General features: G+C 46.4%; 2 protein-coding genes and 1 pseudogene across 2 annotated transcripts in view; 1 reads left to right on the top strand and 2 right to left on the bottom strand.

The window, feature by feature from the left end:
* Window positions 1-12,108, top strand: part of Sec31b (SEC31 homolog B, COPII coat complex component) — a 42,910-nt gene extending 30,802 nt beyond the window's left edge. The window contains 7 exon segments of the mRNA XM_012514790.1: window positions 6,943-7,072; window positions 10,891-10,932; window positions 10,935-11,035; window positions 11,224-11,340; window positions 11,711-11,782; window positions 11,928-12,050; window positions 12,052-12,108. Of these exon segments, the coding sequence (XP_012370244.1) occupies window positions 6,943-7,072; window positions 10,891-10,932; window positions 10,935-11,035; window positions 11,224-11,340; window positions 11,711-11,782; window positions 11,928-12,050; window positions 12,052-12,108 (642 nt within the window).
* On the bottom strand, window positions 9,842-10,455 carry LOC111816842 (annotated as a pseudogene).
* Window positions 12,109-16,569: 4,461 nt separating the features above from the next.
* The window catches only part of Wnt8b (Wnt family member 8B), a 26,406-nt gene continuing 15,531 nt past the window's right edge, over window positions 16,570-27,444 (bottom strand). Inside the window, exons 2-6 of the mRNA XM_004631434.1 lie at window positions 22,609-22,642; window positions 18,963-19,101; window positions 18,071-18,196; window positions 17,260-17,402; window positions 16,570-17,178 (exon numbers count right to left, since the gene is read on the bottom strand). Of these exons, the coding sequence (XP_004631491.1) occupies window positions 16,633-17,178; window positions 17,260-17,402; window positions 18,071-18,196; window positions 18,963-19,101; window positions 22,609-22,642 (988 nt within the window). The 3' untranslated portion in view covers window positions 16,570-16,632. The remainder of the gene's footprint in view (window positions 17,179-17,259; window positions 17,403-18,070; window positions 18,197-18,962; window positions 19,102-22,608; window positions 22,643-27,444) is intronic.

The following is a 27,444-nucleotide window of genomic DNA, read 5'->3' as shown; positions in this document are numbered from 1 at the left end:
GGGGGATTGAACCGCGGTCCCTGGGCTTTGCTAAGCTTGTTCTAAGTAGGTGCTTTAGACCACTGAGCCATCTCACCAGCCCCATCTCATGTAATTTAAGAGCTACTTGCTTATTGCATCAGATCCTGGTAATGGATATACATGAATCAAAAGTGCTTTGATTAAAAATGATGATTTTTTTTCTTCTAAAAAAATGTGGACTAAGAGTGTGTTAATTAGTCCTCTGACTGGGTTAGCATAGCTGTGGGTATGGATATTTGGAAAGCCCACTCGGGGTATTTGTGATACCACCCAAAGGACTTGTAGGCTTGATGAAATAAAAGGGAAAGGGAGGCCTGCTGCTGCTGCTGCTGCTGCTGCTGCTGCTGCTGCTGCTGCTTGATGCTTTTCTTCTGCCAGTCCTCTGTCATGGTTTGGGGTTTTGCAAGGTAAATAATACAATACAGGACACATTTTGTAAGATGATTTTATAATGAGTCACTCAAAGAATTACATACAAAGAGTTCAGGAAATCTGTACACACTCTAAAGACTAAGGAATCCAGCTGAGGGTCTAGATCCCACAGTAGTGTCCTCATGAGTCCAGCTGAAAACCTAGACCCCATAACAATGCCTCTCGCAAGTCCAAATGGAGGCCTAGAATACATGACAGTGTCTCAGGCAGGCCTACTTCACAGATCTGCACTGGAAAGGCCCAGAGGTTAATGGTGAAAGCTAACAAGTGGGATGAAGGATCTGTACTAGCAGCCAGTAAGCAATGTTCAAGGTGAGAACCAGACCTTTCCCCAAAAGTACCACAGCCATTCTCAGCGACAGTGAGATCCCAAGCTCCTCCAGTAATGAGAAAAATTGACTTCCGTCAGGAAAGCCAACATGACAAGCTTCTCCATGAATCTGAGAAGTGTACCATCTTCCCCTCTCCATCGAGAAAGTGATGCTCAAGATGAGGACCAGAGGCCCTCCCCCATAGAATGAACTGTAGGCATTCTCAGTGACAGCGAAGGTCCTGAGCTCCTCCTCCGACAAGGACAGCCAAGCACATCAGGAAAGCCAGAATGACAAGGTCCTTCAGCAGAATAGCTCAAAGAACCAGTAGCTTCTTCCGACAGCTTCTCCAAACAGTTTCCCTAACAGCCTACCAACAGCTTCAGTTCTGCCTCTTATGCTGTTGGCAAGAGTCCTCAGGTGGGCCTCCAACACCCAGTACCACACTAGTTCAGTTCAGCTAGGTGTTCCAAGTTGACCATGAGTTAGAAATCCACTACACCTGCCACAGACTTTTTCCTTGTGTTGCCCCTTTGCTGTGCCACCCTGCTTTGGAGCCAGCTGACTATGGACTGAAACCTGTAGAAACTGTGACCTAAAATAAATCTTTCATTCTTTAACTGTCAGATGTTTTGTCCCAACAATGAAAAAGTAAGACAGCTACCCTTAGAAAGCTATCTCAGTTTTGTGCGTAGGAGCAGGCCTGTGTGTTCTGTGTCCATCTTACAGAGCCGCATGAACAGATGTGAGTTAGGGGAAGTTCTCTACTGTGACTGATAATTTTAATCACATCCTGTGAAATGTTAGTTTAGGTGAGATTTTTTTGGCTAGCCACACTATTTGTCTGTGAATGACACGGTGTTGAGCCTTATGTTCAGAAGTGACCTCTGACCCATGTAGTGAGACCAGAAAGCCTTCACTTATGGCAGCTGCTCCACTCATGCCTACTGACACAAATGTCCAATTCTGTTTTCCTGATATGCAGTCATTCAAAGATGTGCATAGTCCTGTGACTCTAATGTTGGTAAATAAGATACAGGCAAGCCACACATAGTACAATAAGTGTCAGATTCTGACTTAAAGCTGCCATCAGCACAGCTGTACAACTGAATGCATCAACTCACTTGCCACTATAAAGCCTGCCACCAGACCAGCTTGTCACTTGCCACTTACTGATAGATGTTTTTAGACAGTCTCAGTCTAGCTGGCCTTGAACTCACTGTGTATCCCAGACTACCTGGAACTCATGATGATCCTCATACCTCAGCTTCCTGAGGGCTGGACCTAATAGGTGTGTGCCACTACACCTGGCACTGATAGGGTTTGATACAAGTTTCTGCAAGGCAGTGACCTTTCTGCCTCTTTCTGTACTGTAATAGTACAACCATAAGTTGTTGTAGTTTCTGTTTGACCTCTCTGCTATTTGTAATTTTGCATCCAGTCCCCAAAGCTGGCATCACTGTCTCAGCTCTACCTCAGCTCATCAGGCATTAGATGCTCAAGAGGTACTCGAAATCTAGACCCTTCACATGTGTAGTTCACAGCAGGATTTCTGTTCCCAGGAGAATCTGATGCCACTACTGATCTATAGGAGGCAGAGCTCAGGTGGGGATGAGGATTGGGGTGCACCGATGAATACAGATGTGGCTTTCTTCACTTTTGCCCTCTGCTAACCTTCTGCTGTGCATCCTGGCTCCTTCAGACATGGTGGTCATTTCTCTAACTGGGGAGCCCTGCTGTAACTCATAGATTCAGATTTGATGATGTATTTCATGTATTCATTTATATGTCTCTGACCATAATTATGTAGTTCTGTCACACAGTCTTATGTAATAGTACTGTCACATTGTACCTTCATGCCCACACTATCCGCATCCCTACGCTGGTGTCACTCAGAGTTCTCCAGCCTTACAATTATCTCAGTATTGTTACATAAAAGGAACTGATGAGAATTCTCATCAGAATATATAGCCTTTCAGATGAGCTTTTCTTACTTAACATGAATTCTTTCAGGCTCAATCCATTTATATATTCCAATAATTTGTTTTCATGACTGAGTTCTTTTTTTAAAAAAACATTTTCTCTTTTTTTATCTTTATTTTTACTTATGTGTGTGTGTGTGGCCAGCTCAGCCCACCAGGGGACAGGACTGGCTGGCATGTGGTGCTGGGGGATTGAACCGTGGTCCTTGTGCTTTGCTAAGCTTGTTCTAAGTAGGTGCTTTAGACCACTGAGCCATCTCACCAGCCCATTAATTTGAATTTCTCTAATGGTGAATGTTGTGGAATATCTTTTCATGTATTGTCTGTCAGAGCCAGGAAGACAGCTCAGTAGAACAAGCACTTCCTGGGCAAGCCCAAGGGTCTGTGTTCAATCCCCAGATCCGGGAGACTGTGGCGAAGGCGACACCAATTCATTCCTTTGAAAATATTGTCTGTCAGCACTTCTGTACTCGCTTCAGTGACATGGCTGTAATGTCTTTTACCCAATTTCTCATTGGATTTTTTTTTCACTGTTGAGTTTTGAAAGTTCTTTCTATATTCTAGATATAAGTCTTTTGTGGGATATGTGACTTGGAGGTATTTTATCCCAATTGCTAATTTGTGTCATCTTTTGTTTTTCTTTTTCGGAGCTTTGAGTCAGGGTCTCATTATGTACTTCAAGCTGACCTTAAACTCAAGATGTGCCCAAATTAGCCTTGAATTTTTCTTTTTAACATAACATTTTATTTTATTTATTTATTTTTTGGCGGAACTGGGGATCAAACTCAGGCCCTGCGCTTGCCAGGAAGCGCTTACTCCACTGAGCCATCTCCCTGGCCCCTGGCCTTGAATATGAGGTGATCCTCCTGCCTCAGCATCTATAGTGCTGGGATTACCAGGACTGGTTTATCTTTTCATATTTTTACTGGGAGCTTTCACAGAGAACAAGTTTTTAATTTTATGAGGTTCAGTCTATAAAATTTCTCACATATAATGCTTTTGATATCAAGTCTTTGCTTAATCCTTCTACATCTTCTCCCATGTTCTGTATAGAAATTTTATAGTTTTCTATATTAAGCATACATTTTGTTTTTTGACATGAAGTTTGGGTCCACGTTTATTTTTATTATCTTTTAAAATCTTTATTTATTTATTTGGTACAGGGTCTCATTACGCAGCTCAGACTCATAGTGATTTTCCTGTCTCAGCCCCCCCCATGCTGGGATTACAGGCATGTCCCACCGTGCCTGATTTTGGTGGCTGGCACAGTGCACCCAGATACCATGGTATCCCTGAATGTGGTACCAGGGATCAGACCCAGGTCCTTGCACTTGTCAGGCGGGTGCTTAGACCACCGAGCTATCTCCCCAGCTCCCGGGTTTATTCTTTGCCCACTGTTTTCTCTTATTATAACTTAAGCATTTAGTTTTATTTTGAGCACCTTGAAAACAAATATTATACTTTTTTGTTTATTGGGTTTTTTGGGGGGTTGGATGGGTACCGGGGATTAAACTCAGGACCTTGCACTTGCCAGGCAGGCACTTAAGCTACGCTTAAAGCTACGAGCTATTTCCCCAGCCCTTACAAGTTTTATTTTGATTTTCATTGTTCTTTGTCAGCAAATAGAATGCAGTTGATTTTTGTATGGTCATCTTGTATCCTCTATCCTTCCTGAATTCACTTATTAGTTCTAGGAGTTTTTCGTGGGTTCTTTGCAATTTTCTATGCAGGCATTTTCACATAGAGGGATAAATGGAGTGAGTGAGACTCTCTCTCTCTCTCTCTCTCTCTCTCTCTCTCTCTCTCTCTCTCTCTCTCTCCCCCCCCGCACCCCTTTCCAAACTGTGGGCCTTCAATTTCTTTCTATTGCCTTACTGCAGTGATGAGGACTTCCAGTGTTAGGTTAAGTAGTTGTCTTGTTTCCAGTTTCAGAGAAAAAACATTCAGTGCTTCACATGAAGTGTGCTACTAGGTGTAGGTTTTTTGGTGGGTGCTGTCTGTGAGGCTGAGGCAGTGTGCTGCTGTAACAGAATAACTACAGACTGGGAGTTGACAAAGAACAGGAATTTGTATTTCGTGTTCTGGAGGCAGCACAGCGCAGGAACTGCCAGCAGCAGGCTTGGTGTCTGGTGCCAAGGTGGAGCTGTGCTGTGTCCACGGGGGAGGCGTGCTGCGCTCTCCTGTGGCAGAGTGGGCAGGGAAGAGCGCTCCCTCCTGAAAGCCCTTGCTCAGGGCGTTCCTCCAGTACAGCTGCCCTGCCCTCACTTCCAAAATGCCTGTTTGCCCAGGAACTTGTCAGGTTTTCTTTTTCTGTATTAGTTCATATAATACAGTATCTTGTTATATAGCTCAGGTTGGTCTTTAATTTGTGGCAATCCTCCTGCTTCAGCCTCCTAAATTCTGGAATTATAGGCGTGTGCCACCATGCCTGGCTCACTAATTGATTTTTTTTTAATTTTTATTTATTTATTGTGTGTGTGTGTGTGTGTGTGTGTGTGTGTGGCCAGCTCAGCCCACCAGGGGGCGGGGCTGGCTGGCATGTGGTGCTGGGGATTGAACCGCGGTCCCTGTGCTTTGCTTAGCTTAGCTTGTTCTAAGTAGGTGCCTTAGACCACTGAGCCATCTCACCAGCCCTCACTAATTGATTTTTAAGTTTATTAGACCAGCCTTACATAACCTGGAGTAAATCTCACTTTGTTGTGGAATATATTTTTTAGTATACATTATTGGATTTGTTTAGCCCAAATTTTAATAAGGAGTTTTGTGTCTAAGTTCATGAGAGTATGGATTTGTAGTTTTGCGCTTTGTCTTTTTTTTTTTTTTTTTTTTGGATAGTGCTAGGAATCAAATGCAGGGTCTTTTACACATTCTAGGGAAGCATTTTACCCTAAGCTAAGTCCTGAGCCCAAAAATCTAGTATTTTGAAAAACAAAATACTGTTGCCTAGGCTAACCACAATCCTCCTGCCTTAGCCTCCTGAGTAGCCAGGATTGTACATGGTCTGGTTTGAGTGTCAGGATAACATCTGTAGTGGCTTCATAAAATGAGTTAAGTGTTCTGGAAAAAATTATATCAACTTTGGGGGCCTGGCCCTAGCTCAGGCCTTTAAGTGGCTGCTTCCACAACACTGTCAGCCTCAGGTTGCTGGAGTTCGAACCTCACAACTCTCCCGCTGGCCAAAAGTGCCCTGAAGGCATTCGAGGAACAAAAAACAAAAAACAAAAAAAAAAAAATCCTTATTGGGGCTGGTGAGATGGCTCAGTGGTCTAAAGCACTTACTTAGAACAAGCTTAGCAAAGCACAGAGACCGAGGTTCAATCCCTCAGCACCACATGCCAGCCAGCCCCGCCCCCTGGTAGGCTGAGCTGGTTACACACACACACATACACACACATAAAAAAAAAAAAAATTATATCAACTTCATATTGATTCTTTGAATGTTTAATAAAATTGTCCAATGAAACCAGCCAGGCTGGAGATGCTTTTTGGTGTGGGGTAAATTTTAAGTTACAAATTATATTTCTTAATAATTATAGGACAACTCAGCTCACCTTTCATTTTGGCTGAGTTTTGGTGGTATGTTATACCTGAGGAGTTGGTCTGTTTCTTCAAAGTTGTCAAATTTATGATTTTAAAGTAATATGAATATTCCTTTATTTTATTTTATTTTGAGACAAGGTCTCACTATGTAGTTCAGGCTGGCCTTGAGCTCACTTTGTAGCCCAGATTGGCCTTGAACTCGAAGCAATCCTCCTGCCTCAGCCTCAACAGTGTGGGGATTACTATGCAGGCATGTGTCACCCTGCATAGCTCTTTATTGCCCTTTTAATGGCTTTAGGGCCTATTTCATGTTTATATCTTTTATCTTTCTATTTTTTTCCTCCTCTCCTGGTACTAAGAGCTGAGCTGTAACCCCAGCCGCCCCCCCCCCTTTGTTTTTTCTTTTGAGAAAGGGTTGTGCTAAATTGCCTGGGCTGGCTTGAATTTGGAATCCTGCCTCAGCCAGAGTAGCTGGGATTACAGGTGTGCACCACCATGCCTGGCTTGCTCTTTCTGTCTTTATCAGTCTGTGTAGCAGTATACTGATTTTATCCGAAGAACTATTTTCTGTTTCACTAATTTTCTGTTGTGCTTTTCTGGTTTCAGCTCCTACCCTCTGTAAGAGCTTGCCTTTTTCTCTTTTTCCCATTTCCAAGGCCATGGGCCACATCTCAGTGGTCCCTATGCCCTCAGCAACTGGCCCTCCCTGTGGCCCTCCTGGAGGCCCTCACCAGCACTCTGGTGTGCAGACTGTAGGTGGTGCCTTGGCCTCTGGGCCCCAGGCAGGTAGGACTTTGTCTGTGGGCTCCGAGACAGGGCCAGGTGAGTAGCCTTCTGTGCACCTTAGACCCTTTCTAGATTACTCACCATACCTAAAACAGTGTAAGTGCTATATTAGTTGTGATATTGAATTGTTTGGGGAATAATGACAAGAAAAGTGTTCGTGGTCAGCACACTTTTTTTCTGATTATTTTCCATGCTTGGTTCAATCTATGGATGTGCAATCCAGACATAAAAGTTACTAAAGTAAAGCTTTCAGGAAGGCTGCCCTTAAGTCCCTGTGGACTGCTGCAAGCACAGAAGTCAGTGGTCCAAGGGGGACTTGTCTTCCTCTCATCTAGTAGCTTGAGAGATTGAGAGCTGGAATAAGGCTCAGTGGTAGTGCAGTTTCTACCACAAATGAAGTTCCATCTCTAGAAACACAAGCATACACACCCACACCCCTGCATGCGTGCACATGCATACCCAAATGTATTTTTAAAAGATTTATTTATTTAGTGTAGAGTCTTGCTACGTAGCTCCAACTCACAGTAACCCTCCTGTCTCAACCTCCCCAGTGCTGGGATTACAGGCGTGTACCACCATGCCAGGTTTTGGTGGCTGGCTTGGTATGGTGTTTGCAAGCATGTGGTACCGGGGATTGAACCCAGGTCTTTGTGCTTGCCAGGCAGGCACTTACACTGCCGAGCTATCTCCCCAGCCCCACAACGGTGTGTTTGAAAAGGAATTTCCTACGAGTGTGTGGAGCTTCATCTGGCCAGCGTGGAGGAGCGGCAGGGCCCTGCATGCATGCTGCTCGTGCCCGTATGACCCTCGGTTCCTTTATGGGTTTTGGTTTTTAATTAAAATGTAAAGAAAATGTTTTTGAGAGAGCTGGAAATCTTAATTCCTAGTAGATTACAAATTTTTTAATGCTGTTTCTTAAGTAAAAGCATTCATGCTTTTTTTGAAATGATTCTTTTTTTGTTTTTTTCGGAACCGGGGATTAAGCTCAGGCTCTTGAGCTTGCCAGGCAAGCGCTTATTCTACTGTGCCATCTCCCTGGCCCCTGAAATGGTTCGATATGATTGTTTTTTGAGATAAAAAAAGATATATAGCTAAAAGTACTTAGAAAATTATACATCTCTATATATGTGTGTTAATTATTATTCTCAGCTTTAGGGTTCTGTTTTTTGGTTTTTCTTTTCTTTTTCTTTGTTTTTGAGGTAGAAGGTTTCAAGACAATGGAGAGAATAACCCACAGAAGGAAGTGCGAGACTTCAGAGTTATCTCTCTGCTATATAGTGTAGGCTGGCCTTGAGTTCACTGTGTAGCTCAGCCTGGTCTTGAACACACAGTCCTCCTGCCTCAGTCTCCTGAATGTTAGGGTTTCAGGCGTGCACCACTCCCTGGTTTGAATTTTTGTTTTGAGATTGGATCTCAAGGTGTAGTACGAACTCAGAGAAATCCTTCTGTTTGAGCATCCCAGGTGCTGGGTTTACAAGTGTGTACCACTGCACCTGGCTTGATTTTTTTTTTTTTTTTTTTTTTTGAGACTGGGTCTTGCTGTGTTGCCTAGGCTGGCTTTGATCCTGGACTCAGGATAGCATGTATCACCATATTTGGCTTATGTTGTTATCGCTGATCTATTCTTCCCTGATGTGTCTTGAGTCTTTCCCAAATTGAAATTCAGTGGCAGATGACCTATTTCTGTTCTGCTTTAGCTTTGTTTGAGCCACAATTGTCAGGAGGCCAAAGGGCACAAGTTCCAAAGCCTGTGGGGTTTCCCAAAACATGGCCTCTTCCTGGTCCTCCTTTACCCATTACACCTCTGGACATGATTCAGCCCTGCTCTGCCTCCCTGTCTGAGACACCATGGCTACTTCCTCTGGCTCCTGTGCTCCCAGCCCCTCCTGTCGGCTTCCCATTGCTGCAGCCCCTGGAGGACCAGGTGCTCTGTATCCTGGTGCTGTGTGGTGTACGAGCACCCTGACTCCTCCAGGTCAGTCTCCCTCTCACACTTCCTGCTGTAGATTGTTCTCTCCCTTTCCTTCCCTCTCCTCCACTACTCACAGAGTCTTATCTCTCAAGCCAATGAACTGGGTCCCTTTGGGCTGGAGAATGGCTGCTGGGACTAGCTGATTTGTGCAGGGAGGTAGGGGTCTCTAGCTAAAATAAAATTTCAAACTTTTTTTTTTAAATTCTAAAGAGCTTTAATAAGTAAAAAGCTCCATTATTTCCAAATGTCCACCAAGAAGAAAATGAATACTCAGTTCCACCAGTATTCATGGTAAAACTGAACAAAAAAGGGAGGAAAGATGAAGACTGATGAGTGTCTTTTTTTTTTTTTTTTATACAGATAAATACTGCTTCCTCAAGTAAAGGCTCAACACCACTTAGTAATCTGAGCTGGAGGGAAGAATAACTGGTCCACAAGGCTTTCTTTACATGGTTCTGTACAATGAAATGCCAACTGCACTACATAGGAATGGCTTGCTAGGACATTGAAAAAGTGAAAGACTTCATCCTTGTCATAGACGGCCACTTCAGTGGAGCATTCTGTGCACATGACAGGGTGGTAGATTTCTTCAGCTTCTGCCTGCTCTGCCCGATCTTCCTGGTTAGAGCCGAGCTTCTTGTGGCTCCGTCTTTTCTTCCTGTTGTCTGGGTTTTTGTATCTTAGAACCTCCTCTTTGTTGACAGAACAGTTCATCACAAACATTGCTCTATACTGAGTTTTGTAGGATTCATGCCTTTGGCAATCGAGGCATAAAGTGGTCATACAGGCAGGGCAATTCAAGACAGCATCAGTACTGGGAACTGGCTGCTGCTGACGTAGCCTCTGTCGTCCAAAACCATGATAACCTCTTCTCTGTGCATCAACCCAGGCCTGGTCTCCATTATCTTTTTCAGGATCATACAGCAATTCATGATTCGTTGGAATCCTGTGCTGCCTCTTCTTTTTCTTCTTGTTTACCTGTGCTTTGTCTTCATCCTCAGAATCAGAATCAAAATATATATCATCATAGTACTTTGCTGGAGCTATTCCAACTTTTTCATTTCCCGAGGAAGACCCTGTTCAAGAGAAGACAACTTGTCCTCCATTGTTTTTATGGTGGAATTTAACTCAGCTTCCATTTCTTTTTCAAATTCATCTTCACTAGAGGACTCACTTTCTCCAGTAAGACACTCTCTGATGAGTTTTCGTTTCTGGTCAGGGGTTCTATGTAAAAGTATATCCACTTCATCTTCAGAGCTGCTCAAAGCTGGCTCCTCGTCTCTAGGCTCTTCAACTGCATAGGGGTCATAGTCATCCTGGAGCTGGCTCATGGCGTCCCGGAGATAGCCTACACAAACTCACATAGCTTAGCCGTTTCTGTTTACACTGCGTGACCGCCCCTGACGTTACCCCACTCCCTCAAACTTTCAAACCTAAACTTTCCAGTGTTCCTGACCATACCCCTAAAAACCTATATTTTTTTTGTTTTATAGGACCTCAATATTCCTGGAAAGATTCTTCAGCCTCCAGGGGAAACTTTTAGAGTAAAAAGGTTAGTGCATCTTTCTTCACTTACCCCGTCAGATGCTTACCAGTGATCCGCTTTCTGGTTCCATACAGAATTCAGCTCTACCCTTCCTGTATTTAGGGTGACCTCCCTCTTCTCCCAGTTATCCTGCCCTGAGCTACTCTTTCTCTCCTGTACACATTCACCTGGCTTCCCATTCCCCTGTTTTTCATCCGGTATCCTGTTTCCTGCCAAAATCAGGAGCTTTGGAGCCTCTCTGCCTAGAGGCAGATGCCTGTGGGTTTTTTTTTTTTTTTTTTTTTTTTTTCCTCACTTTAGCTGTCTGGACTTTTATGCCTCCAGCACCAATCACTGCTGCAGTTAGGAACTCAGCCCAGAGCCAAACCAGGTCCTTCCAGCACAGATCCCTGTCTCCAGTGTGAGGCACACACTCCCTGGAGCTCCAGGGCAACTCAGCTTGCAGGTGACGGGGCAGAGTGTTCTTCCCTGTGTGGCAGAGAGGGGATGTTGGAGCTGGGCCTTATTCTTCAAAGTTGCATCATCCTGGAGCTGAAGGCATCCTTACTGCAGCGAAGGAGAGGGGCCAAGCTCTGCCCTGCTTGGTTTGGAACAGGATGGCCCTGAGTCCCATGTTCCTTCCTTCATCAGCAGCCTCAGCTCCTGTCTCCTAAGAAGATGGAAAGGAAGGAGCTGCCCCCAGCACATCTGTCCTTGAAGGCCAGCTTTGAGGCGCTTCTCCAGCGCTGCTCCCTGCCTGCAGCTGACTTAGTAAGCACGGACCTTCTGCCGGGCTCTTCTCACACCTTCAGCTGGCTCCAGGACAGCTTGGGAGTGGCCAGCTCCCTGACTGTCCCTGAAGATACTGACTTCAGCTCATCTTCCTGGGTGCTTGTAGGGAGGTGGGAGGCAGCTGGAATGAGTTCCAAGTCCAGCTCCTGGGTAGCAGGGAGGACAGGGAGGTGGGTGGGCCAGCCAGAAGGAGTGCTGCCATTCATTTGCTAGTGAGCCAGGGCCATCACTGGGCTTCCTTTCCTTCCTGTGTGAAATGAGGGAAGTAGCAATGAGCTTTGCTAGCCTTAACCTACCCTGTATAGTGTAGGCCTAGGGGCTGGCTCAGGATCAGTTTTCCTGTCTGCAGAAGACAAAAAGGAAGTTGGAGGAGGCAGCGCAGCGCCTGGAAGGTCTCTACCAGCAGCTGTGTGAGAGGACGGTAAGTCCTGAGCATGCCTGCCCTGTGCCCTCCCCCTCCTGGGCTTGCCCCTGCCCACAAATATGCCTTGCCCTACTGTGTGCTGGAACCTATGCTGCCAGGGTGGGGCTAGGTGGCTCACTAACCTTGGTCAGTCCCTCCACAGCTCTCACCACACGTTGTGGCTGGACTCCATGAAGTTTCCTGGTGTGTGGATGCAGGACGTTTCATGCAGGGCCTAGAGATCCATGCCCAGGTGGTGGGCTGCAGCAGCGTCAGCGAGGTGTCCCAGCTTCATGCCTGTCCTGAAGGCTGTCCTCACCATTGCATGTAAGCTACAAGTTTGAGCCAGGCAGCCTCCTGCCAGAGCCACTTCTGCATCACGTGCCTTCTCCAGGTGGGGTTTATTTCCCAGCTCCTTCCCCTTGCTTTCTAGCCTGTGAGGTTGTAGGGTTGGTGCCAGCCAGCTGAGGGCCTGCCTTCCACACTCGTGTGCCAGGGACCTGGGGTCTGTCCAAGGAGTGCTCTGGGGAGGGCAGGCAGGAGAGCCAGGTCTTTGTTTCCTGAGTGCAGCAGTGAGAGCCTGCCCTGGGGCACCCCCAAGGATACTCTGTTCCTCCAAGTGTGCCTTTGCTGTGACCCATCTTTTTTTTTTAATGTACTTAGTACAGGTCTACAGGGTCTCACTACACAGATCAGACTTGTAGTGATCCTTCCTATTTTTCAGCCTCCCAAGTGCTGGGGTTACAGGTGCCCAGCCTCAATTGTTGTCTTCTCAGAGTGCCCAGGGGGTGGGGCTGGCAAAGCAGGCCTGGGGTCGGAGCTCCCCACTTCCCATGCTCTCTGGCTGGCCCTTGCTGTGGCCCATCTTGCAGGTCTTTTCTTCTTCCCTTCTGGGATGTATGAGCCTGACCTTACCTTTTCCCTGCCTCTCACTTTCTGTTTTTAGGCCTGCATTCCCTGAGAGCTGCTTTGCACACCTTGAAAGATCCTTGATCTTCCAGATGCCCTTTTAAATGGAACTTCTTGAGTGCCATTATTAAAGGGGGGTTAGAGTAGAGGACAGGGAAGGGTGAACTGCCTTTCTCTGGGAGCTGTTTTGGGTTAGCAAACGGGAGCAGAGGGACCCCAGCCTCCTGGGAAGAGCCCTTGACACCATATGTGTCTGAGCCTGGCCCAGTCGCAGGCTGATCAGTCTGTGGTGATCAGCCTGCCTATGGACAGGAGCTGTGCTAGCAGAAGGCTGACTTTTAGCACTGCTTCTCATGGCTTGGGGCTTTCTCCCCTTCACCTACCACATGACTCAGGGCTACTTGCTCTGTGAACTCTGCATTTGATGCACTGACGATTTAATAATGCAATAAAACTGTTCTGGTTTGGTTGGTTCACTTGTCTCCTGATGGTTGCCTCCTCTGGGGCCTATTTCACCATTACCTGTCTTTCAAAGTCTCTTGTACCCTAGTAAGGTGGGCAAAGGCTGGGGCACATAAGAGGTCAATGGAGTTGGGTAAGGAACTTTTCAACCCACTGCGATTGACTTGCCAGTCACTTTGCCATGGGTAGGTGTTTGTGTCCGTCCCCATGTCCATCCATGCCTGATGCTAGCTCTAGAGTTTTCTCTGTACCACGTCAGGGCTAAGCTGCACAAAGGCACTGGGTGTCCTGCTGACGATCCCGGGCCTGCCTGCTAGATGCGTGTGGGAGGGAAGAACTGTCCGGCAGTATTTGTTTGTAAAGCCACTTGCTCTTCAGACAATACCTGCACTAACTTCTATTGATGAAGCAGTGTGAGCCCTAGCGAAGTCCTTTCCCAAAGTGTCTTTGAAGCCAAGAGCCCATTGAAGGGAAGAAAGGCTGGGAGAGGGGATTAGTTTGTTCAGCAGCTGTGAATTTCAGTGGGAGGTTGATGAACTCTGAGGTCTTTGTTTAAATTAAAGGGGGGGAGAAAAAAGCCGCTGCTGGAGCAAGAGCCCCGCTTGGGGCCCTGAACTAACACAAGGAGAAGTCTGAGCTGCAGGGAGCTGTGTACTAACGGGGAAGACTTTTCCCAAACACTTTCCGAAATGGTGTTGTGAGAAGAGAGGGGGCGGAGTGGCGGATTACCATGTGAAATGAAGTTTTCATGACTCCAGTGGGGGTCGAAGGCTATTTTAATGGCATTTTGTTCCCCTGTTTTCTCTTCTCGAGCTCCTTAGAGATATTGTTTTGCTAAGGCAGGCTTTCTTACCCCCTTTCCCGTCTGAGGGTTGGCTCTGTGGGAGCCAACATAAACATTTCTCCCCCAGGAATGCGGGTTAGCTAAAAGGAAATGAATGAGTGGAGGCACCAACCCAGACCCCCCATAGGCGAGAGCCCTGCCTGCCCTCCCTCACCACCAGCAGCACCACCAGCATGCTGAGGGTGACTTGTCTCTTTGCCCTGACCTCGCTAAGGCCAGTTAAGCTGGGGGTGGGGTGGGGGTTCTTTTCACAAGAGTGAGCCCTGCCTCTGTGCAGGATCACAGGCCAGGGACAGGAAGGAAACAGCATTTTTATCCACCCGAACCAGTATTCTTGTCACTCCTCAGGACCTGCCTCTCAGGATGCCCCAGAGCACAGGCACATGGGCTTCCAGAGACACCTAGGAGGAGGGCTGTGCCAAGCTTTAGCACTCACCCCAGACGCTTAGAGTCTTGGCAGTTGTCTAAGCCTGCGAGACACCTGTTGTGACTAGGACACCCAGTATGACTATAAGATCTCTAAGGTGTCTCCCCAAGGCATGACTCTGGAGTTGGCCACATCACTGAAGGCTTCTGTGTGTAAGACAAGGACCCATGAGTGAGGGTGCCAGTGTGTGTTTCGCTGTCTCCAGTGTTTCTGAGTGAACAGTGGGGTGGGGGTTGCAGACCTGAGGTAGCTCTGTGACTCCTCTCTGTGGCCCTGAAATAGGGTCTGGCCTTTACCCCAACTGGGGAGACAGGATTTTCTGACAGCATGAAGTCTCAGAGTGCTGGCCTGGAGTGAGGACCCCAGAGCTGTACAAGTCCGCTTTTGCATTAGGTGCAGCTTCACCTTGCCACAGCGTCCTTTCATATTTTCTGCTCCCTTGCCACATTTTCTTCATGCCCACTATCAAGTTAACTCTGGCAGATGGGGCAGCTTAGTGACACTGTTGGTTGATCAGGGAAGGTGACTTAAGAGGTTCAGATAAGAGCTAAAGTAATGAGGAAAAGACCTTTTGCTAATAGTGCTGGACACAGAGCACCAAAGAGAAACGTGCCCTGTGGTGAGATGGGGGAGCTTCTCCGAGGAAGCTAGGACCAAAACAGCTGGAGGGCTGGGCCAGGGGCCTGAGGCCTGGCCTGCGTACTGGGCCAGCATTCTGGTCAGTCCCCAAAGCATTGGTTTTGTGGCCTCTGTACCTTCTCCTACCCTGCGAAAGGAGGGCACAGACCAGCTCTGCAGAAGAGCTGCCTGGAGCCCAGGATAGCTCGGAGCAGGGGAGTCGGCATAGGCAGAAAGCGCCACGGGCTGTAGGGAGTTGAGCTCTGTCGCATAAACAAGTCCCTGCTGCATGGCTTTTCTCTGAGCACGGAACCGGAAGACTCAAGCTGCACAGCAGCAAGGGTCTGACTCCTGAGCACGAGTGAATCTATCAGTGGAAGATGGTGTGCGCAATTTACTACTCCTTGGCAGGCTAGCCTCAGTTGAGCTAGGCTAGGTGTGTTTCCTGCTGAGGCGGGAGGAAGGAGAGAGCCTAGAGGTTGTAACTTTTACCCTGCCCTACTCCTCTGCCCTGCATAGCAAGTTCAGTACTTGCAGTGGGAGGGTGGCATATACTACAGTGACTGCAATAGGTTAAAGTTCAAGGTGCTGAAGCTCCTGTTAGCAACAGCTTAATGGCAGGAAGTTTCCTTATTGAATGAAGGTGTCCAGTGCTTCTTGAGAACCAGCTTGTCCCTCCTGTGGCCTTCCTTCAAAGGGCCGACCAGGGTCCAAGAGGGAAATTGGGTTTGTTTTATTTATTTATTTATTGTGGAACCGGGGATTGAACTCAGGCCCTTGTGCTTGATAGGGAAACGCTTATTCCACTGAGCCATCTCCCCAGCCCTGAAATTGGGTTTATTTACCTCTGTGTTGGCTCCTTTGGTGAAGGAGAAAAAGTAAAGATATGTTGCTAGGAGGAAATAGGCTAGAAACATGGAAAGCTAACTTTAAAAGGTAGGAAACGCCTGGGACCCTGTCCTTATAAGTCCCTGATCTTGTGGCTGCGTTTGGAGTGTTCTGGGTGGCTGATGCAGTCACTGTGCACTGGTGAAGTCCCACAGTGAAGGGGTGATCCACAGGGCTTGGGAGCCCAGGTTTCCTCTTCGCATATCCTGGAACCTACCCCAAAGGTGTGCTTTTCAAACTCAGGCCTGTTTCCTCATGGTTTCTGCTTAAAAATAGAGGGAAAATGTCAGCCATCCCGTGTCAGCCATCCCTCTGGAGTGGGTCAACAGAAGGGATTTAGAAGCAGTAGGCAGGCTCTGGAGGAGGAGGTTCAGTTGGTTGCAGGCCTGGCGGCAGACAGCAGGCAGGGAAATGCTGGGCTTTGTCTGCGCTGCTAGGCCAGGCTTCGGCATCAGGGAACTATGGGCGGAAGGCCTAGATTTCCTAGTCCAAGGAAGATCAGAGTAGCTCGTAGCTTAGCACAATTCTCAGACTTACTTGTGGGCTGTGAGGACGCTGCGGATCCAGCTCTAGGAAGAGAGTGCAGAGGAATTGAAACCCTCTGGCAAGTGGCAAGCTTTGGGGAAATTGCAGTCTTTCCCTCGGGATCTTAGGGCTCAGGAGTCCTGGAATCTCTAACAGAGGACCAGAACAAACCGGAAAGGAGGCAGAAGAGGCCCTTCAGGGCTTCAGTCCCACCCTTGGTGCAGCGCTGCCCCGCGGCGGTTCCGTGCGGCTGCAGAAGAACTTGGTGACCCGGCGGCGGCACTGCTCGCAGCGGACGGCACAGCACCAGTGGAACTTGCAGTTGCAGCTCGTCACGGTCTCGGCGCGGCGCTCCTCCACCGCCAGCCCGCAGTCCCCGCATAGGCGGCGGCAGCTGCGGCGCTCCCAGCGGCCCAGCGCGCGTCCGCGCCGCAGGCATTCGCGGCCCTCTGTGCCCAGCAGGCCCAGAGTCTTGTTCTCCAGGCAGTAGTCGGGGGAATCCTCCAGGTGTACCAGCTCGCGGGTGGAGATGGCGCGGAAGGTGTCAGCGATGGCGCCGCGGCCCGCTGCGCTGTTGCCCGCGCCCTGCAACAAGTCCACTTTGAGTGCCGCGTGGTACTTCTCCTTCAGGTGCGCGCCCACCTCGCGGAACTCGGGCAGCTGCAGCCAGCAGGTCTGCGTGGTGCAGCTGCCAGACACGCCGTGGCACTTGCATGTGCGCTTCATGGTGCCCCGGACGGCCTGGCGAGAGAGGGGAGGTTGAGCCGAGTGTGCCGTGGTGTGGGTGCTGCAGATGGCTTGAGGCGGGTGGGCGAGGCTCACCTTGCGACCTGCCTCATTGTTGTGCAGGTTCATGGCTGCGCGTGCATCCTGCCCGGTCTCCAGGGCGTCCACGAACTGCTTGGAAATCGCCTCTCCGAAGCCCACGTTGTCACTGCAGCCTCCCCACAGCCATCCTTGGCCTCCTGGAAAGGTGGGAGCTTGGCTGGGCCTCGCCTCAGTGCTATCGTGGGTGAGGGGTGGGGGTGGGGGTTTGCAGGGAGGCGTAGGGCCAGCAGGAAGGGCTGAGGGTGACTCTGCCCAGGGCTCCTCTCCATCCCATCCAGGTCCTGAGGGTGGTAGTGGTTGCCATCGCCCTGCCAGCTGCAGCCCTGTCCAGTTCTGACAGGCCAGCTGCCGCGCAGCGGGGAGCTCCCTAGCGCCCAAGGCACGAACTGGGCCTAGGGGTGAGCCCGGAGGTCGTGAGAGAATGGAGGCTGAGGCTGGAGCCAAGTGTAGAAGGCCAGAACAAAGCGCACGGGTGAAAATAAGGCCAGGACACACCCCATTGTGAGCGGGACTGGACAGCTCTGTGCGGGTTTTGTTCCTCTAGCTACCTTGTTATTACTGTGTTGGAGAAGAGGGCCCATTGCTACATTTAGTCTTATTTTTCAGTGTAAAATTTAAGCTCCAACTTGTTCTCTCTCAGCACAATTCTCTTCATATGACCAAGTGTGGCTGTGTAGCCCAGGCTGGCCTTGGACTCCACCTTCCTAGCTCTAGTCACAACTCAGAAGAAACACCCACTTCCCTGGGGCTGTCACCCTGGAAGTGAATTTACCTGACCAGATTACTTCATCCAAGTGCGACTCACCCAGTTGCCCATTCCGGGAATCATCACAGCCGCAGTTGTCAAAGTCCCCGAGGCTGCAGTTCCTGGTCAGTGTGTACATGACGCCAGCAGAGCTGATGGCATGTACAAATGCAGTCTCCCTGTTAGCTGGCAGGAGTCCGAGGGTTAGAGGGAGGCATGGGAGCCCAAAGAAGTACTAGCCCAGCCGCCTGACTCCAGTGCCTCCCTCAGCTTCACCCCTGGCCTAGGCATCTACTTCTCCCACCTTTCCTGGCATACATTTCATGACTGGGTGGCCACACTGTTGTTGATGCACATGATTATGAAAGACTTAGGTGGGGAAAGAGGCTGAGGAAGAAACAAAGGAGATGAATGTGAAAGCTGAATGGTGAAGGATCCGTCTTTACTTCCTCCTGGAGCACTGGCTTCTAAGAAGCTCGCTCAGTTGATTTATAGAAGAACCCCATTTGGGCAGCTTTCATTTACCGGCATAGACCCTATTTATTGTCTCTACGAGGATCTGGTTTCCCTGCCCAAGTTCTCACTGGTCCAGTGCCTCTGCTGAGCCTGCTGAAAGAAGGGGCTACCAGGTATTAGTAATTATGACCCCTACAGGCCTCCTACCATTTCTTCTGTTGTCTGTCAGGAAACCTTTAGCTGATGGGGCAGCCAAGGACATAATGGGATTGGAGGTGAGACACAGTCCTTTGTTGGGCAGTGAGAGTGTTGGGGTAGAAAGAAAAACTCTATAGGTAGGAAAGTGGAGGTAGAGAAGAAAGAGAAGATCTGAGAAGAGGGAGATGTCCTCAGAGAAGAGGGAGGAGAAGAACAGATGTAGGGGAAGAAAGCTGCCATCCCCACATCTACAGCCTGTGGCCAGGGAACCCAGGAATTTGGCCAAGACTGTTCTTACCACTGCGAAGTCCTCCATGGCTGGAGAGCTGCAGAGCCCGCTCAGGGCAATTCCAGCGGTCCCAGGCAAACTGATACTTGCATTCTTCTATTCCACTCTGGGCACCAGCTGCCACACTGCTGGAGTAGATCAGGTAGGCCTACAGGGGTAAAGATTCAGGCTGAATTTAGGAGGCATTTACCCCAAACTTCTTGCCCATTCCTCCAAAATGGTGATGGAATAGGCACTTTAGATATACTGTCTCATTTAACACTACAGATAACCTTGTGAAATAGGGGCCAGTTTATAGATTAGGAAACTGAAGCTTAGCAGAAGTAAACTAAGCTGCTCCAGGTCTCATAGCTAGCAAATGACAGAACTAGGAAAGAAACTTTTATTAGACTCTAGCTCCCACTAGCTTTAATTTGTTATATAAACCACCTCTCCAAAGTGAGTCCCAGTCCTCTAACTAGTGAATTCTTAGTTATTCATACCACATTACTGTGCTAGAAAATAACATCTTAAAAAAAGAAAAGAACATCTTGCGCTTGGTGTGGTGGCACATACCTGTTCTAGCTACTCAGCAGACTGAGGCCAGAGGATCAAGTGTCTGAGGCCAGCCTTGGGAGTTTGTCTCAGAGGAGCCAAAAATATACATTGGAGAAAATAGTTATTTTTTTTAAAACAAGTGATTCTGAGGAAACTGAATATTCACTGTAACAGATTGAAACTAGAACTTTAGCTCTTACCTTGTACAAAAATCACTTCAAAATGAATTAAAGGGCTGGGCAGATGGCTCAGTGGAATAAGCGCTTCCCTGGCAAGTGCAAGGGCCTGAGTTCAATCCCCGGTTCCGCAAAAAAAAAAAAAAAAAAAAGCAATCAAAATGAATTAAAAACCTAGGTGTTCAGACCTGAAATTTTGAGACTTCTAAAAGAAAACATCGGAGAATCCCTTGAAGCCACAGGCACAGGAAAAGACCTCCAGAATAGGACTTTAGTAGCCCAGGAAATAATACAAAAGCCAACAAGTAAGCCTACAACAAGTTAAAAAAATTTCTGCACAGCAGGGGAAGCAACTAACAATGAAGAGACAGCCCACAGAATTGTAGACAATCTTTACCAGCTACTCTTCCAACAGAGGATTAATACAGTTGTACTTCGATTTACAAACTTAATTTTGTCCATTATTCTGGTTGCAAACCTAATTGATCATGAACCACATCAAATTTCCTCAAAGGTGAGGAATTCACACAAGGAGGCAAAATATTGCTGACTGCTTCTGTTCATGAACTGAATTGTTTGCAGACAGAAGCATTCATAAACTGAGGCACCACTGTATCTACAATATAAAAAATTCAGGAAACTTATCAAAATTCAAATAGTCTGATCAACAATTGGACAGATTGAGTTAATACTTAAAAGAAATACAAATTATATGAAAAATGCTTAATATCTTTTGCCATTACGGAAATGCAAATTATTATAGTCACTTTTCTTATTTTTTATTTATTTATTTATTTATTTGTGTGTGTGTGTGTGTGTGTGTGTGGCCAGCTCAGCCCACGGGGGTGGGGGCTGGCTGGCATGTGGTGCTGGGGGATTGAACCGCGGTCCCTGTGCTTTGCTAAGCTTGTTCTAAGTAGGTGCTTTAGACCACCGAGCCATCTCACCAGCCCCACTTTTCTTATTGCTTGTACAAAATACCCAACACTTCCAGCTTAAAGGAGGAGAAGCTTATTTGAACGTATGTTTCTGTCTAGATGGCTGGTGCCATTGTGGGCTGGCAAGGCCTATGAACATGGTAGAGGAGAGCTGCTCACCTTGTGGTGGCGGCAAAGCAGAGCAAATGAAGGGAGAGGCGGGAAAAGGAGAGAAACCCTTCCAGGTCACACCTGCTTCTGATCAGGTCTCACCTCCCAACAGCAAGTCAGCTGCAGGATCCCAGAAGCCACTCATCTGCCCCACCTATGAGTGTATGAGACTGGGAAATATCTAGATATAAACCACAGCACAAATCAAAACTATTTGGATTCCATCTCACTCTAATGAGAATGGCTATCATTGAGAATACAAAGCAGTAAATGCTGGTGAGGGTGTGTGTTACAGGAGAAGGAACCCTTCTATGCTGCTGGTGGGAATGTAAATTAGTATGGCTACTGTGGAAATCAATATGGAGGTTCCTCAAAAAACTGAACATAGAGCTATATCATCGCCTAAAGCAGCTAAGTTCAGCACACCACAGGAATATTTGTATTTTTATTGTGGCACAGTTCACAATAGTCAAGACATAAGACCAGTCTAAAGGCTTGTTGTGACTTATATCTGAATGTCCCACCAAAGCCTCATGGCATCCTAAGTTGGGACTTTTTGGAGGTGACTGAATCTAGGGTGGATGATGCTGGGGTTAAGGGTGTGTCGTTATTAATTAGTCCACTGATGAGTTTGGTGTAGGTTTTAGTCTGGAAAATGGGTAGGCCAATTCTGTGTGTGGATGACATCACCCAAAGGATGAATATCCTGGAATAAAAGGAACAGAAAGAAGGTAGATACTAGTGCTTCTGCTGCTAATGTTGCTGTGTGCTGCCTTCCACCTGCCTTGTCATACCAGGGACTGTTTCTCTATGACATCTGTCTGCCGTGTGCTAGCCATGTCCTGGAGCTAGCCAGTTATGGACTGTGAGCTAAATGGGCCTTTTCTTCTTTAACTTTAGGTTTGGGTATTCTGTCTCAGCAACAAGAAAAGTAACTAAGATAATGCCTGCTGGAAAAATTAAGAAAATGTGGTATATATGTACCTACTGGAATATTATTTAGTCATAAAGAGAAACAAAATTCTGTCATTTATAAGGTTGGCTCTGGAAATTACCATGTTGATCCATGTTATCTGAGTGAGCAAGACTCAGCAAAGTAAATATTACATGTCTGTCTAATATGCGGAGTCTAAAAAATATTTTTAAAAAGTGGAAGAAGGAAGAGGAGAAAAGATGGAGAGGATAAAGGGGATGTGGGGTGTAAGGGCAGGTAATGGGGAGTGGATATGAGCAAAGTAGGTTATGTATGCTGAACACCCCCAAAAGTGTGAAACTGGGGGGAAGAGGAGATTAGGGCCTGATGGTGGGGGAAATGCGTAGAAAGGGCTGGGGGTGTAGTTCAGCGCTAGAGTGCTGGCTAGTGTGCACCCAGTACTACAAAGCCAATGAGTAAATAATGAGAATACAAGGTTTGGGGTCTGGAAACGCACTTCTCTGCAGAGCTTACACAGTATAACTCTAGCCTTTCATGAGGGGGAACCGATTCCCACCTCTGCACTGGGTAGGACTTGTGACTGGAGCCTGATCCCATAGAAGCCTGTTGACATTTCTGGAAATTCCAACCAAAAACTCAGAATTAGTGCTTCTGAGTGTTTTTCTGGACTCTGACATTAGTTTTCTGGGTGGCTTTGTGTGTGTCCAAACTCTCCCTGGGCATCAGCTTTATTGTCTGTAATATGTAGCACAAGAAATTGTCTTTAGTTCTCAAGTTTATTATTTATTTATTTAGTGGTACTGGGGATTGAACTCAGGACCTTGCACTTGCCAGACAAGCACTTATTCTACTGAGCTATTTCTCTAGGCTCCCCTTCAAGCTTATTGATATCCACATTAACCAAAGAACTTTTTTCTTACCTTGGGACCAGTCATCAGGAAATTGTTCACTGACCTAGGAGAGAGAACACCAGAAATACCAATTCACTTCTGCTTCCCAGAGCAGTAAGCACTACCTTAGCAAGTATAGGAAGTTCATAAGAAGAGGAACTAGTGTTACTTTTTTTTTTTTTTTTTTTTTGCAGTATTGGGTATTCAACCTAGGCAAGTGCTCTACCACTAAGCTACAGCCACAGCACTGGGAGCTAGTTTGATTGAGGCAATATGATGTATCAGATAACTTAATCAGAAGTAACGCTTGATAGCATGCTGATCTTAAATCTTTGGTGTTGTGGGAATTATCACTTTTTAGATAGGGAAGCTAAGACTCAATAAAGAGAAGGAAAGAAAAGTTAGTTGAGGAGGATTTGAATCTAGGTTCATCTGATTCCCATGGATTTCAGAAGGATAGCCCTCTGGTAAGGAAGAGATAAACAGTATCTCTCTAGGGTTGAGTCACAGTGAAATTTCAAAAACAAAAAAATTTGATTCTGACAAATGGCTTGGTTTTTGGTTTTAAAAATAAAAATAGTTGAGTATGGTAGCACACACCTGTAATCCCAGAACTTGGGAGGCTGAGGCAGGAGGATCACTGCAAATTCAAGGCCAGCCTGAACTATATAGTAAAACCTTATCTACACACACACACACACACACACACACACACGCACACACACAAAATCTGCCATCATCAGCAACTCACTTGGGTATTCATAACAGATAAATGATTTATTTTTCACTTAGGAATTTGTATTCCCATAGACACATTATTCATAAGAATCCAGAATTGGAAATGACCCAAATGCTCAAAGGATGAAAGGTTAATTTTGTTTTGTTTTGTTTTTTTGGTGGAACCAGGGATTGAACTCAGACCCTTGCCTTTGCCAGGGAAGCGCTTATTTCACTGAGCCATCTCCCCAGTCCAGGATGAAAGGTTAAAACAAACAAACAAACAAACAAACAAACAAACAAACACCTAGTGTGATCTGGGCATAGTGACTCATGTCTGAAATTCTAGCATTCTAGGAGGCTGAGGCAGGAGGATCACAAGTTCAAGCCCAGCCTGGGCAGCTTGATGGCTCAGCAAGACCCTGTCTTAAAAGAAGAGCTGGGGAAGTAACAGTTCCCCAGGGTTCAAATGCCATAAAAAACAAACAAAAAGTGAACAACAAACTGGAATGTCCACATCATGAAATACCACTCAGTAATGAAATGGAGTGGAGTACTGATAAAAGCTACAACTTGGATGAATCTCAAAGAAATAAATGGAGTGATGAAAGTTAATCTCAAAGGGAAAGCACTGCATGATTCTATTTATGTAACAACAGTGAACTAATATGCAGTAATTGTAGAACTGAGAACAAATTAGTGGTTGCTGGGGGTTCAAGACTGAGGAATGGCTGGCGTGCCGGTGCGCGCCTGTAATACAGCAGTCTGGAGACTGAGGCAGGAGGATTGCCATGAGTTCAAGGCCAGATCCTGTCTCAGCCCCCAAAGCAACATGGGGGAGGGTTGCTAGGGTTATGTGTCTTTATGTGGTAATGGTTGCACAGGACAACACGTGTGGCAAAATTGCGGTGAGTCACGTACACACTACATGTATGTACAAGGTTAGGTAAAAATAGTGAACTCTGAATAAGAGCTCTATGTATACTGTGCAATAATTGTGAGTTGTTAACACTAGAAGTTGTTCATGGGCTTCTCTCCACATTTCTTTGCAACTTTTGCAAATCTATAGTTACATTAAAAAAAGAGGTGTGTACATGTATCTCTGATTTACTGTGCTGGAGATCTGGAGAATAGCTTCTGAATAGAGTATGAAAATTAGTCGAAAGCTATAGCCTCTATTTTTATATTATCATATGAGAGTACCGTGGCAATGGCGTACACTCCAGGGAAGCTGGGAAGAGAGTGGGTTCTCTGGGAAGGGGACTGGAAATGACGCTGGCCACCAGGGCGTGGACGACCTCTACACACACAGCCCTAAAATGTGCACGTTTCTGGAAAATAACATAAACAGGGGTCCTGCCATATGAGGAAGTGAAAACGGTTTTGATGAGAAAAGCCTTAAAAATCGTAGAAGAACCTAACAAAAGCAAGGCCTACTTTAAAGTTTGGCAGGTAAACCTGAGTCAACAAAGGAAGTACTGGTCTGCTGAGGGTGGGCTGTTGACAGTACAGCAAAGAACAAATATAAATTCATGATGATTTATACAAATTTGCAACTGCCAGTGCTAGTATGTGTTTGGAGATCCACTTCTTTTGGTTTTCTTTCCTGTCTCCTATTATTATTATTATTATTATTATTATTTTTGCACAGTGGATTGAACTCAGGGCCTTTACACAAAGATACATTCATAACCTTAGAAAAAGTTTTTTGTTTTTTTTTTAATTTTGAGACAATTTCTCATTAAATTGCTAAGTTGTCCAGACTAGGCTTGAATTTGTGATTCTCCTGCCTCAGCCTCTCACAGTGCTGGGATTACAGGTATGGGCCACTGCTCTCTATTGGAGATATAGTTCTGATCTTTAAAGATTGTAGAACCTGAGTTTGCTCTGACTCTAAAGGACAAACTTTGTGTTAGGAATAACTGTCAAGGGCTGGTGAGATGGCTCAGTGGTCTAAAGCACCTACTTAGAACAAGCTAAGCAAAGCACAGGGACCGTGGTTCAATCCCCAGCACCACATGCCAGCCAGCCCCGCCCCCTGGTGGGCTGAGCTGGCCACACACACAATAAATAAATAAATAAATAAATTTAAAAAAAAAAAAAAAAAAGGAATAACTGTCAAATATTTTGGACATTACCAGATCAGACAGAAGCGAGTTCCTGCTCCACAGGACAGATATTGTTGAGGAAGAAGCAGAATGGGACATAAAGTAGATGACAAGAGACAGACCTTGCCACAGCCTGGTAAGTCTTTGTGTGAGAAGATTCTATGCCGGATGACAAAGAGTAGAGGACAGTTTTAAAAGACTCTCATCTCCTAGGGGACCCTAAAACACATACAGATTTGTATAATAGATGGCTGGCCCAGGCAGCTAAAGAATCAGATTAGACTGCACCTCTGTTGTGGGCAAAGACAAGTCTCATGCAGTGACTTGTGTTCTCCCTTAGTTATTTGCAAGCGTACTTGAACCACACGTGTGGCTGGCTTGTGTCCACAGCACCCCACGTTAGGAAAAACCACGGTGCACCAGGGAGGGAGGTCTGGTTCTGATGGATGAGAACGACAACTGCTGTGCCAGATGGAGAAAAACACTGCAGGAAGCATAGTGCCTGCGCATGTGAGAAGATGCACGGGGAGCTGGCCAAGCAGTCAGAATGTTCGCATGGGGTAACCCAGGACAGGTGTGGGCCTGAAGAAAAGATGCTATCAACATGAAAGTCATGAAATTCATTTAACAAATTGTGGCTGCTCTATAGACAGAATGGGAAGTAACGATTTAAACGATTTTTGTGATACCAAAAGCGTAAGTGATAAAAAAGTAGACATAAGTTGGACTTCATTCCAATTAAAAACTTACACGTTTCAAAAGATACCTCTAAAAGCCAGGCATGGTGGTATATGCCTGTGATCTCCAGTACTCAGGAGGCTGAGCAGGAGGGTCACTGTGCAGTCAAGGCCAGCCTATACCACAAAGTGAGAGCCTATGTCAAAGCCCAAACCAAACCAAACCAACAAACACTATCAAGAAACTCACAGAGGAGAGAAGAGTTGGGCATAGTAAGCACATGGCTGAAATCCCAGCACTGTGGGGAGCTGAAGCAGGAGGGTTGAAAGTTTGAGTGCAGACCAGGCAATTTAGAGACTTAGTGAGACCATGTCTCAAAATAAAAAGTGGAAAGAGGGCTGAGGTATAGCTGTATGTGAAGGCCCTGGGTTCAGTGCTAGTACTGGAGAAAAAAAAAGAAGAGGGTTGGGATATATCTCAGCAGTAGAGCACTTGCTCAACACGGTTCAATCCCTAGCCAAGAGAGAGAGAGAGAGAGAGAGAGAGAGAGAGAGAGAGAGAGAGAGAGAGAGAGAGAGGAGGAAAGGAGGGGAAGGAAGGGAGAGCAGGGGAGGGGGGAGGGGGGAGAGAAAAACACTTCCTTTTTAAAAAATCTTTTATTTATTTATTTGGTACAGGGTCTCGCTATACAGCTTGGACTTATAGTGATGACCCTCCTATCTCAGCCTCCCCAGCACTGGGATTACAGGTGTGTGCCACCACACTCAGTTTCAGGGGCTGGCTGGGCATTAGGCCAGCATGGCATGCAGTACTGGGGATTGAACCTAGGTCCTTGTACTTTCCAGGCAGGCACTTAGACCACCAAGCCATCTCCCTGGCCTGAGAAGATATTTTCAAAGCAATATCAAGTATATATAGAGTTTTTAAGAACAAAACAACTCAGTTAATAAATGGATGAAAAACATGAATACCATTTCTTTTTTTTAATTTAATTTTTTTTTCAAATTGGTAGGACAGTTTCAATAATTCACACATTGCATACACTCTTCCTAGTGGTTAACTGCTGTACAAGATGCGGACATGATCTCCTATTTACAAACACCGTTAGAACAAATTGCTCCATTCATTAAGAGAATGTAACTATATAGCTACCCTAACCATGAATACCATTTCTTTAAAGAAGATATTCATATGCTGATAAGCCCACTGAAAGATGCTCAATATCCTTGTCATCAGAGAGACACAGCAAGAATTTCACTCAGTAAGATCACTAACAAAACCCACAGGCAAGGAATGTTGATGAAGAGGTGGAGAAATTTGCATACACATAGTTGCTGGTGAGCAGGCACTTTTTTTTTTTTTT

This window comes from Octodon degus, unplaced genomic scaffold (assembly GCF_000260255.1).
Source record: "Octodon degus isolate 3935 unplaced genomic scaffold, OctDeg1.0 scaffold00042, whole genome shotgun sequence".
NCBI classification, from domain to species: Eukaryota; Metazoa; Chordata; class Mammalia; order Rodentia; family Octodontidae; genus Octodon; species Octodon degus.
This window is presented reverse-complemented; position numbering and strand designations above follow the sequence as displayed.